The following is a 12,106-nucleotide window of genomic DNA, read 5'->3' as shown; positions in this document are numbered from 1 at the left end:
AGGGATTGGACCAAACCAGGGAGCAAAGTCTCCTCCATCCTAATGGGTGGGCACAGGGCATGGGAGAGGACAGATGCACATTCAGTGGATGAATGGGTTTGATAGGGAGAAGCTGAGGGTTTCTGACAAAAGGCTTCTATTCTCTACAAGCTAAGAGTGAAGTGGAGGTGGAGATGAAGGTTCTCGTTGTTATTTAAAATAGATGTGGCAGAAGCTTGCAGAACTAGAGGAAGGCCATGTCCAGTAGGACTCAGCTGCTACTTTTATTCAGAGGGGTTGGCCAGATGGGTGAAATGACGTGACAGAGGAGCAACAGATTTACTCATGGTATTGGCAAAACCACATTTTGGTAAACATTTTTGCATACTTTCCAAATTTCTATGTGAAAAGTGTGTTTTTCTATTTATAATTTTTATTATATATATATTATATTTTTTAAATTATGAATTCTGAATAGGCATTTAAAGGCTTTTAAAAGCCCATTTTAAAATCATATATGAAGTCATATATTATTACCTATAATTAGTTTTAAGGCAAATATTTATAGAAAAGCCACAAAATAAAATTCTGATGTTTTTTGTACTTGTTTCCCAATAAAATATCTCATCCTACACTTAAAGTTATAGTTATCTTTGCCTTTGTATCTAACATAGATGTTAAATCTACTATAAAAGCTATGAGATAGATTTACTTTAGAAGCTAAGGAGCAGTACAAGTTGTTAATGTTATAGTTTTCATTTATGCAAATTTTAAAAAAAACAAACAACCTGATCAATGGTGATTACAAGTTTAGCAAATGATGAAAGAATGAATGGCAGAAATTTGAAATTTCTGTTTTAGAATTGGAAGGGATTTATTAGGAAATAAAAAAGCTTAGGGGTAAGTTGAAGGAGAACATGTTTCATAGAAATGTAAATGTGAATGGAAATTCAAATGATGGACGGTTCTGGGTACTGGGTTTTACTACACACAACATGTGGACAATCAGATGTTGGTTTGTGGACGTTGGTTCGTAGCCAGTTTCCACCAGAAGATATTCTGGAGGCAGAAAGCTGTGTTTCTTGAAATGCAAGCCCCAAGTAAAGAAGATCTAAGAGGGCTCCACATTTAGGACTCAACTTTAAGCACTTTGCTGGTTTTTCTTTTTTCTTTTTTAAATGAGAAAATCAGCCTGACATCATGATTTTATATGAATAAATTATATTCAACTGATCATCTACATTTAACATAAAATTATGTGTAGTCAATAATAAATAATGCTGCATGTCTTTCACAATACATGTCAATTTTCAAAGTTTTGCTTTATTTTGATGTTACTAATTTGAGGTGAGTAGTACTTGGGGAAATTTATGGCTATTGTTTTACATTTAAATAAGTTAAATACTACTACTATTTAACTTTCTTTTCAACACAATGACTTAATAAGCGACATACACTGAGGTTTTGTAGTTAAAAGATTTATTACATTTTTTTAATATGTTGGAGAAAGCCGATGCAAAAGACCTTGGAAAGAAGAGGAGTAAAGATGGAGAGAAGGAAAAAGAAAAGGAAAAATCCAAATGGTCTCTTCATGGTTCAAGGCCCTCATCAGACGTACAATATTCTCTACAGTCTCTGTCAGATTGTAAGTTCTCAGTCTCCTAGAATAATAATTATTGCACTTATTTCCTAAAATGCTGGAAAACACTGGAGCATAGAAATGTATTTCCTGTTTAGACATGTCTAAATAAGCTTTTCAAGGTTGCCCATAATTGTTAGGCCCTCAGGATGGTTATGCATAACAGAGCAAGATCCTACATATGGGACAGTGTTATCCAAGTTCTTATGGTACAACAGTCACAGAAGTGTTTACATGAAGGAGGATATATAATACTAATAAAAATATATAGTATATGTTAGTACACATATTTTTATTATAAAATATATAAATATATTTATATAAATATAATAAATATATATTAATATGTATTAATATATGTCCTCCTCTGTGTAAATTTTATATATATGTTGATATATAAAATATATATTTTAAACTTTATAGTCCTAACATTGGGTCATCTATCTTGGTGCTTCCAGAGTGTATATCATAATTCTCAGTTCATCCTTCTTTACATGAAAACATGTCCATTTACCTCCAGCACTATGCTTTATCTAGTTGTTTTTCTTTTTTTGTTTTGTCTTCTTTCTTAATACATTACTGTGTTTTTTCGTGAGAGCATTTTCATAGTTCTGGCTTTGTATTTTTACAGAAACATGTCTGGTGGTTTGGTAGAGAAAATACAAACACTAGTCATTATATTTTTAATTTTATACAAAAACTTGTTTTCTTATAGTGATGCCTTAAGAAATCTTTGTTGATACTGGATGACATAACAGTCCCAAAGTTACTGATAATTATTCATGTTTGTGAGAATGGCTAAACCTTTCTTTGAGTTTCTTTCTTTGTGAAAATGATGGTAACAATGCCTCTTTTTCTACCAAACTCATAGTTAAGTCAACCTCTAGATACAGAATGTGGTTCAAAGTTTGGGCTGTGGAGTAAAATTGCCTGGGTTCAGATCTCTGCTGCATGAAAAATATGTTAGAGAAGGAAAAAATTTCCCTCTACTCTCTCCAGGTTCTTCTAGCTGGTGTAAGAATTAAATTGACAAGAGACAGATTAACAGAAGAAAAAGAATAATAATTATGTATGTATGAGGCCTCATAAGAAAAATGAAACCCAAGGACAAGTTAGGCAATTGAGGCTTATCTACCATCTGAGAGAAAGAAAAGGGGGTCGGGGGTTTGTGACTTCAAAAGGGAGGAAGGCAATTCACCTGGAGATTGAAAAGCAAATGTTTGGTAAACACATGTTGGCTCTACCATGCAGAGGCAGTGGGACACAGAGAGGACTCTTGTCTCTAGGCCCTGCCCTACCACACTTAGCCCATATTCTTTGTAGGTGTCTCTGGTGGTAGTGCTCTTCCTGGACCAGGCCCTTTATCTGAATTCTTTTAGGCAGTTAAGGGGGAGGTAAAAAGAAAGAATTCCTGAGTACTCTGTTCTTAAAAAAAAAAAAAAAAAGAAAAAAGCCCAAAATAATCCTCATGACAGAGAGATACATTTTAAGGTGACAAATTTTGCTCCCCTACATATACAAAATTTACTTTTTAAATGTAAAAACATATTTTTACAAGTTGGGCATAGTTCACATCTTAATCCATTTTAGAGTGATCCAGGGTTAACATCTAATTTATATATTGCGGTTCTAAAGATATTATTCTTCAATAAACATATTATCTAGTGCAGTGAAATGTAAGTGCGTGAATTTTTTTTTAACATCTTTATTGGAGTATAATTGCTTTACAATGGTGTGTTAGTTTCTGCTTTATAACAAAGTGAATCAGGTATACATATACATATGTTCCCATATCTCTTCCCTCTTGCGTCTCCCTCCCTCCCACCCTCCCTATCCCACCCCTCTAGGTGGTCACAAAGCACCGAGCCGACCTCCCTGTGCTATGCAGCTGCTTCCCACTAGCTATCTATTTTACGTTTGGTAGTGTATATATGTCCATGCCACTCTCTCACTTTGTCCCAGCTTACCCTTCCCCCTCCCCGTGTCCTCAAGTCCATTCTCTAGTAGGTCTGTGTCTTTATTCCCGTCTTGCCCCTAGGTTCTTCATGACGTTTATTTTTTTTTTCCTTAGATTCCATATATATGTGTTAGCAAACGGTATTTGTCTTTCTCTTTCTGACTTACTTCACTCTGTATGACAGACTCTAGGTCCATCCACCTCATTACAAATAACTCAATTTTATTTCTTTTTATGGCTGAGTAATATTCCATTGTATATATGTGCCACATCTTCTTTATCCATTCATCTGTCGATGGACACTTAGGTTGCTTCCATGTCCTGGCTATTGTAAATAGAGCTGCAATGAACATCTTGGTACATGACTCTTTTTGAATTATGGTTTTCTCAGGGTATATGCCCAGTAGTGGGATTGCTGGGTCATATGGTAGTTCTATTTTTAGTTTTTTAAGGAACCTCCATACTGTTCTCCACAGTGGCTGTATCAATTTACATTCCCATCAACAGTGCAAGAGGGTTCCCTTTTCTCCACACCCTCTCCAGCATTTATTGTTTGTAGATTTTTTGATGATGGCCATTCTGACCAGTGTGAGATGATATCTCATTGTAGTTTTGATTTGCATTTCTCTACTGATTAATGATGTTGAGCATTCTTTCATGTGTTTGTTGGCAATCTGTATATCTTCTTTGGAGAAATGTCTATTGAGGTCTTCTGCCCATTTTTGGATTGGGTTGTTTGTTTTTTTCATATTGAGCTGCATGAGCTGCTTGTAAATTTTGGAGATTAATCCTTTGTCAGTTGCTTCATTTGCAAATATCTTCTCCCATTCTGAGGGTTGTCTTTGGGTCTTGTTTATGGTTTCCTTTGCTGTGCAAAAGCTTTGAAGTTTCATTAGGTCCCATTTGTTTATTTTTGTTTTTATTTCCATTTCTCTGGGAGGTGGGTCAAAAAGGTTCTTGCTGTGATTTATGTCATAGAGTGTTCTGCCTATGTTTTCCTCTGCGAGTTTGATAGTGTCTGCCCTTATATTTAGGTCTTTAATCCATTTTGAGCTTATTTTTGTGTATGGTGTTAGGGAGTGTTCTAATTTCATACTTTTACATGTACCTGTCCAGTTTTCCCAGCACCACTTATTGAAGAGGCTGTCTTTTCTCCACTGTATATTCTTGCCTCCTTTGTCAAAGATAAGGTGACCATATGTGCGTGGGTTTATCTCTGGGCTTTCTATCCTGTTCCATTGATCTATATTTCTGCTTTTGTTAATTGTGTGAATTTTAAAGGAATAAATCAAAACCTTTTAATTAAAAATAAAAACAATAGAGGAAAATAAATTCTATTATTTTGGCCAGAATCTTTAAAGAACAAAAGCATCATGAATCAAATGGGGTAATTTCAGGGGTATTAAGGAACACATGAATAAATATTGATGTTCAGGAGCAAATCTACAGGCATTAAACATTCCAAACTAAGTTACCTTCTTAGTTTCCATTCTTCATGGGAGGATTAATTTATTTATGTTTTCTTTCTACTTGTAATGACACAGAAACTCTCAGAATTCCTTAAATTCAAAATAAAGATTCTATGAAAGCTAAGTTACATTGACAGATAGCTAGAGTGAGTTTATGTAATAAGTGTTTTACAATGAAGTAAAATGATTTCTTAATGAATTATATGGTACTATTGTGAAGGTAAAACTGATAAGACATTCTATAAAATAGATGTACATTTGAGATTTAACATTTATTATATGCATGCAGAGTTATTTACCTATATTTCATCAGCAAAAATAAGTTCATTAAGGAATTTGAACAGTCTACTAAGACCTGCCAGTTCCATTTTGTCTAGAATTTCCATGACGCAGTATGTGTTTGGTTTTACAGGTTCTTCAGCAATACAGTCCCCTCAGGTAGTTGTATATGCTACCTTTACACCTCTCTATTTGTTTGAAAAGAATATCTTTTTATTAGAGAAGATGGTAAGTACTCAAGGCCAAGAAATTCAGTATAATTTATGGTGTGTGTGTGTGTGTGTGTGTGTGTGTGTGTGTGTGTGTGTGTGTGTTGTAGTAAAAGGTATATCAGAATTTAATCAAAATTTCATTCCTGAATTTCAGTCCTGTTATCTCTATAATTAGGCACTTAGGTACAGGGACCTGGAACATCCAAAATTTTCTTAGATGACTGCAATAGTTTTAACTACAAAAAAAAAAAAACAAGGATGTAGTCTCATAGATTTTTATCAATTCCTTTCATTGTAAACAAAAGGCATCAAATTATGTATTTCAGTGAGAAGTGTGTAAGCCATTCCTAAGTAATAAATCATCTTTCTATAAACAGGTCATACATATTTTCTTAACCTAAGACAACTTAAATAAATGCATATTGAGGGCTAGAAAACCACTGCTATGAGCTCCTTGTATCTTAAAGTAATACACACAAAAATGTTAATTGCTTTTTTCTTATAAATCTAACAACTTATAGAAAACTTAGAAAATATGGACAAAGATGATAAAATTAAGCTATTCATAGTATAAACACCTAGTCATAGACACTATTAACATTTTGGCATATACACTTTGACTGTTTTTCTTGTCTGCATATTTTCTATGTGTACATGTGTATAAACGTTTTTACTCAGGGGAATTCTATTTTACTTTCTGTTTAGAAACCAGCTTTTTCACTTGACACTGTATCATTAACATTTTCCCATGATGTGAAATATTTGACAACATAATATTTAACAGTTACATGGGATGCATTGGTTTGCCATAATTTTTTAAGTTATCTTTGGTTCTGGGACATAAAAATTATTTTTCTCCTTCCCTTTTAAAGAGTAAAGCCAAATTACTCTTCAGTCTACTTAGAAAACAGCCTATTGTATTTGTATTGATTCCTAACACTTTGGGGAACTTTTAGACATCCAACACTTTATTGCTAGAATTTTATATGTTCTGAAATCACTACATCAAAGTATGAGAAGACATACTTCCTCCCTCCCTTTCTTCCTCCCTCCCTTCCTCCCTCCCTCCCTTCCTTCCTTCCTCCCTACCTTCCTCCCTCTCTTCCTCCCTCCCTCCCTTCCTCCCTCCCTTCCTTCCCTGCTTCCTCCCTCCCTCATTTCCTTCCTTCCTTCCTTCCTTCCTCCCTCCGTTTCACCCTCTCTCTCTCCCGCCCTCCCTCCCTCCCTTCCTACCTCCCACCCTTGCTCCCTTCCTCCATCCCTCCCTTCCTTCCCTCCTCCTTCCCTCCCTTCCTTCCTTCCTTCCTTCCTCCCTTCATCCCTCCGTGCCTTCCTTCCCTCCTTCCTCCCTCACTTCCTCCCTCCCTCGCTTCCTCCCTCCCTCCCTCTCTTCCTCCATCCCTCCTTCCCTCCTTTCCTCCCTCCATCCCTTCCTTCCCTCCTTTCTCCCTCCCGTCCTTCCTTCCTCCCTCCCTCCCTTCCTTCCCTCCTTCCTCCCTTCCTTCCCCCTTCCTCCCTCACTTCCTCCCTCCCTCGCTTCCTCCCTCCCTCCCTCTCTTCCTCCATCCCTCCTTCCCTCCTTTCCTCCCTCCATCCCTTCCTTCCCTCCTTTCTCCCTCCCGTCCTTCCTTCCTCCCTCCCTCCCTTCCTTCCCTCCTTCCTCCCTTCCTTCCCCCTTCCTCCCTCCCTGCCTTCCACCGTCCCTCCCTTCCTTCCTCCCTTCCTTCCTTCCTCCATTCCTCCCTCCCTTCCTTCCTTCCCTCCTTCCTCCCTCCCTTCCTTCCTTCCCTCCTTCCTCCCTCCCTTCCTTCCTTCCCTCCTTCCTCCCTCCCTTCCTTCCTCCCTCCCTTCCTTCCTCCCTCCCTCCCTCCCTCCCTTCCTTCCTCCCTCCTTTCCTCCCTCCATTCCTTTGTCCCTCCCTTCCTTCCTCCCTCCCTCCCTCCTTCCTCTTCCTCCTTTTCCTCCTCCTTCTTTCTTTTTAGATAGGAAGCATTCCTTCCTGTGAAAATCTGTAATATAACAAGGGTAATATTGTCAAGACAACAGAACATAATGTGCCATTATGAATGTAGAGAAAGGGGCAGTGTCTCTGTTTTTATTTCAAAGTTATTTACCTTTAGCCATGGTTAAATCCTAGTGTGCTTCCCAGGCTTCCGAGTCTTCCGAGTTAGGATTTCAGCTGCCTGTGTCAGCCCTGATTTTTTTTTAATCTTCTTACCCAGCCTTGGCCTAGGTGTTGTCTTAGATATTCCAGTAGTCTAACATCATAGACTACAAAAGAACATGAGCCATGCTTTATGGAGTGTCCTGGCCTCACGTATGGGAAGTACTTAAACACTTCTTAAAACTGAAAAATATAAAGATAGAATTGACATCTTCATTACACAAAGAAGGTGCAAAATAATCCACTTGAACTTTTTGCTGTTCTACTGAAAAATTAACCTGTAAACACAAAATTTTTAATTGAAAAAACAAAGAAACTCTCATGTTTATTCATTAATTCAACAGATGTTTATTGTTTATTAATTGAATTACCCCACATGTCCTAAACAATGAGCTGGGATCTGAGGACACCATGATGAACATGATTAATAAGGACGCTCCCCACAAAGTTTAGAGTCAATGAGAAAGGCAGATGAGCAACAGCAGTAATAAAGTTAGAAGACTCTCATGATAGAGAGTGCCTGGAACATGGTAGATGTAGCATTAAAATAAAATAAAGTTGAATGAGTGACCAAATAAATGAATTAATGAAGGAGTAGATAAATGAGTATTGGACACATAGCAGAAACACATCTTTCTCTCCAGTGGGTGACTAGGGAAGTCTTCCTAAAGGGGTAAAAAAAATGTTTAAGCAGTGGCTTTAAGATGTTAGCCTGGAAAATAGGAAAAAGTGTGCTTGAAGCAGAGGGAAGCTTATGTGGGAAAGTCTGAAGGTGAAGGAGAACCCACTGGGTTCGAGGGACTACTAGAGGTTGAACAGATTGCAAAGGGAGAAGTGTTAGAGGCAGCTTGAGATGTGGGAGGGAGCCAGGATGTGCAGAGTATTATAAATCCTCCTTTTGGGGGTTGAAATGACTTAAAGGGCCCAGAGTTTCAGAAATGAGCCCAGTGTCTATAACAGTAATGAAATGAACTTCAAGGCTGTAATGAATTGACTACAGCATTACAGTCTCCTGCTGATTCTTTTACATTATTTATTAGGATGAACACATTCTCCTGGTAAAAATCAGAATGTAAAGATGATATAATATTTTCAAGCTAAATCTACAGAAAACAAGTTCTGTTCTAGTGGAATTTTGTTAAATGGAGTACACTGCAAAATATTCTAACCCCAAAGACAATAAGACCAGGCTGTAAAAATAAAGTCAATACTTTTATTTAAAGAATTGGTAAAGAATGCAAGAATAAAAGAAAAAAAAACTTGGGAAGAAACAAAGTGTTAAGAATTACCCCACATTTTCCCCCATCCTCTTTCTCCTGGATCTTCTAAGTGGTTTTAGTTTTATTTAAATGGGTGAGCTGGGAGTTCTAAAAAAGCCTCCCCTATCTACTCAAAATCCTACTTTTAGAATGTCTGAGGTGGGATGGGGTAAGGGAGTGAAAGGGTTTTATGGACAAGGAAACTTCTAGTTTGTCTTACATAATGAATTATTCAAAAATATTTCTTGAAGGCCTATTCAGTATTTCACTAGAATGTTTCACTATTCTAAATTTCTCTCTGTCCCTAATTCTAATCTAAGGAAATTTGTGCCCCTTGAACAAAGTTTCTCAATATCAAACTATAACTATTATTAATAGCATTACTTTATGTCATTCAGAAGTATTGTGTAGTATGTTGGAAATAAAACGAAGTAAGAGAAACTGGCTTACATACCTTACATCAAGCTAGTACTTTTGTGGATTATTCAAACAATACAATAGGTGAAAATACCATACTTAATTATTTGACACAATATCTTACATTTTCTAAATGCCTTAAATAGTTTTATTTTCTGATGCTCTGCAGCTCAAAAAAGAAAGCAAACAGACTACAATTGTGATTACAATTGTAAGAAGGAGTTGAGATGTGTAGACCAAATTTTTGAACGGTAAACTATCTGGGAATTATTCAACTTATAAATACTACTTTGGATATTATTTAAATGTAAATTTTACAGTAATGTATTTTTATTACTATACCGAGACATTAACTTATTGAATAACAGCAATGTATTCTTCCATAAATTCTTATTGGAAAGGGTTCCTTTCAGGTGTTGGGAAACTTCTAAAATTTGACAGAGTTAAAGTTTAGCCTTTATAGCATCTATACAAAAAAGGTTTAGCCTTTATAGCATCTATGAAAAAAAATTTTAAGCCACTCTAAGGCATAATTCCAGGGGTTTCTGAATTTTTCAGTGAATTGTTAACATTCACAGATGGGATAAAGGGGATGTGGCATTTTCCTCTCCTTTAAATTAGGCCTTTTTTTAAAAAAAACACAAAAACATTGAAGTGCTTTCCTCTTTATTTCACATACTTATAATGCTTTTAAGTGGCTCTACTGGACTTAATAATGCACTGATTAACTCTTTCTTACAATTATTAATTATTACCATCATAATTAATCTCTGGATTCAGGAAGAACTGTTCTAGCTCAGGGATACCCCCGCCTATTTTGTGCCTCAACTATAGATTGAGCTACAGTTTGAGCTATAGAAAAACAGCCCCAACAGCAAGGCATGTTGTAGCTGAGGCAATAATTTAGAATAGGCTAAAAGGTGGGTTTCTGATCCCAATTTAAATGACTGCTTTATAAATTTACATTTTCAAACATTGGTATTTGCATAGAAATCAATGATGCAAAATCACTAGGAAGAAAAATAGTTACTGGCAAAACTGACTTTAAGGTAGTTAATATTTTATTTTACTTTAAATGTTTCAACATTTAGACCGTGAACATGAGAATCCGACTACAGTGTACATTACTTTAACTTTCACATACTTTTTGATTACTTATGGCATATTTCAGCCATCAGTCAGTAACTGAATTTCTACTTAAATCTTATCCTGAATTGTTCCAAAGCCAAGTGGCTTCAGGAGATCTGAACCGTCAAATATGGAAAGCATCTGCCTGGGAAACGACTTGATCTGGCAGGACATAGGGCAGCCTCTACCCTCTGTCCTTCTGTGAATGCCTCCATTGTCAGGCGTGATCATGAGGATTTCGTGTGGGCGGAGCCTGAGGACACTGTAGACAAGGCAACCGCTTACCCTCATGGACCTGACGCCTAAAGGCAGTGGGTTTTTTTGAACACTATGTAGCAATTGCTGGTGCTTGAAAAACAAACTAACAAAGACTTTACATGTTAAGGACTGCATCAAAGCTTTAACCTATAAAAATAGTAGTTGATTAATTTTGGACCAAAACTGATATACTAAGACTTCTGCAATCTCATAGAATCTTAAACTCTTAGAACTGAGAAGTGGCTTCTGGTTCTAGTCTCATTTTGTAAATAAGGAAAGGGGGCCCCAGATAACTTAAAAGATGGAAAGAAATACAAAGAGTAATAGTGCTTATGTTAAGGGATGTAGAAATACGGGTGGTTATTTTTTTTCTTATTATCACTATGTCTCTCTAGTGGTGATAGTATTTTTATAATGACAAAAAGTATTATCTTAAGTGCATGAAGCAAATACAAGAATCCTTTTAAATCTGCCTTCTACCTTTTAGGCTGATTCTGCTGAGAAGCTTAGGGAATATGGGCTTTCCCATACCTGTAGCCATCCTGTGCTGGTGACAAGAACTAGGTCTTGCCCCCTTATAGCACCACCAAAACTACCTCCTATACCTCCGTGGAAACTCCTTCGTCAAAAAAAGGAAACTGTTATAACAGATGAAGCTCAAGGTATGAATAAATCTTATTAACATTTCTCTCTATGAAGTTCTAATAGTTTCATTTGTAATGAGATACATATCAAGGCAAACAACTCAACATTACAGTTAAAACCTTCATTTAATTTTATGTCCGAATTTTATGTCTTTAAAGGATTAATTCTGCACATCTCAGACGCCAAGCAGTTTGGTTTTCATGTCTAAACTGGCCAGATATATGAAGGCCATTCTTTGGGTGATGGCATTGTGATTATAACTGTGATAAAAAAGTGGTTTGTAGTAAATAACATAGAAGGTTAAATAGCATATACGTTAGACCACTGGTGTGAATTTCTAACATGGGCATCATTCTACAGTGCCCTGTAGGACATAATCTTTGAATTGACTGATTTCTGTTTGAAACTCCTATAGGAATAGGACTTTTACCCTGGGCTGGTTCCTGTGTCAGTGTTGTCATGTAGCCACAGTGAATGGCAGTAGTGCTCAGAAATACACAGGTTCACACAGGTTGAGAATGGGGCAGGGAGACTGTTCCCACCTTGTTCTTATTCTCACCTTTTATTTCTAAATTCCTCATAATCCATGTCTAATTCTTTGCTCCTTCAATCATTTTCTCGACAAGTCTTCATTTTTACTCCTTTTTCCATGAGCACCACGTTTGAATGGAAGAGAGACCAAGATGGCGAGAGAAGAAAT

At 36.6% G+C, this 12,106-nt stretch overlaps 1 protein-coding gene across 1 annotated transcript in view; it reads left to right on the top strand.

Annotated features, from left to right (window-relative positions):
• Positions 1-12,106, top strand: part of ADGB (androglobin) — a 172,590-nt gene that overhangs the window by 72,286 nt on the left and 88,198 nt on the right. Inside the window, exons 10-12 of the mRNA XM_060167518.1 lie at positions 1,486-1,624; positions 5,457-5,551; positions 11,249-11,423. Of these exons, the coding sequence (XP_060023501.1) occupies positions 1,486-1,624; positions 5,457-5,551; positions 11,249-11,423 (409 nt within the window). The remainder of the gene's footprint in view (positions 1-1,485; positions 1,625-5,456; positions 5,552-11,248; positions 11,424-12,106) is intronic.

Source organism: Lagenorhynchus albirostris, chromosome 12, assembly GCF_949774975.1.
Source record: "Lagenorhynchus albirostris chromosome 12, mLagAlb1.1, whole genome shotgun sequence".
In the NCBI taxonomy this organism is placed as follows: domain Eukaryota; kingdom Metazoa; phylum Chordata; class Mammalia; order Artiodactyla; family Delphinidae; genus Lagenorhynchus; species Lagenorhynchus albirostris.
The sequence above is the reverse complement of the archived record's forward strand: the minus strand, read 5'-3'. Positions and strand labels throughout refer to the sequence as shown.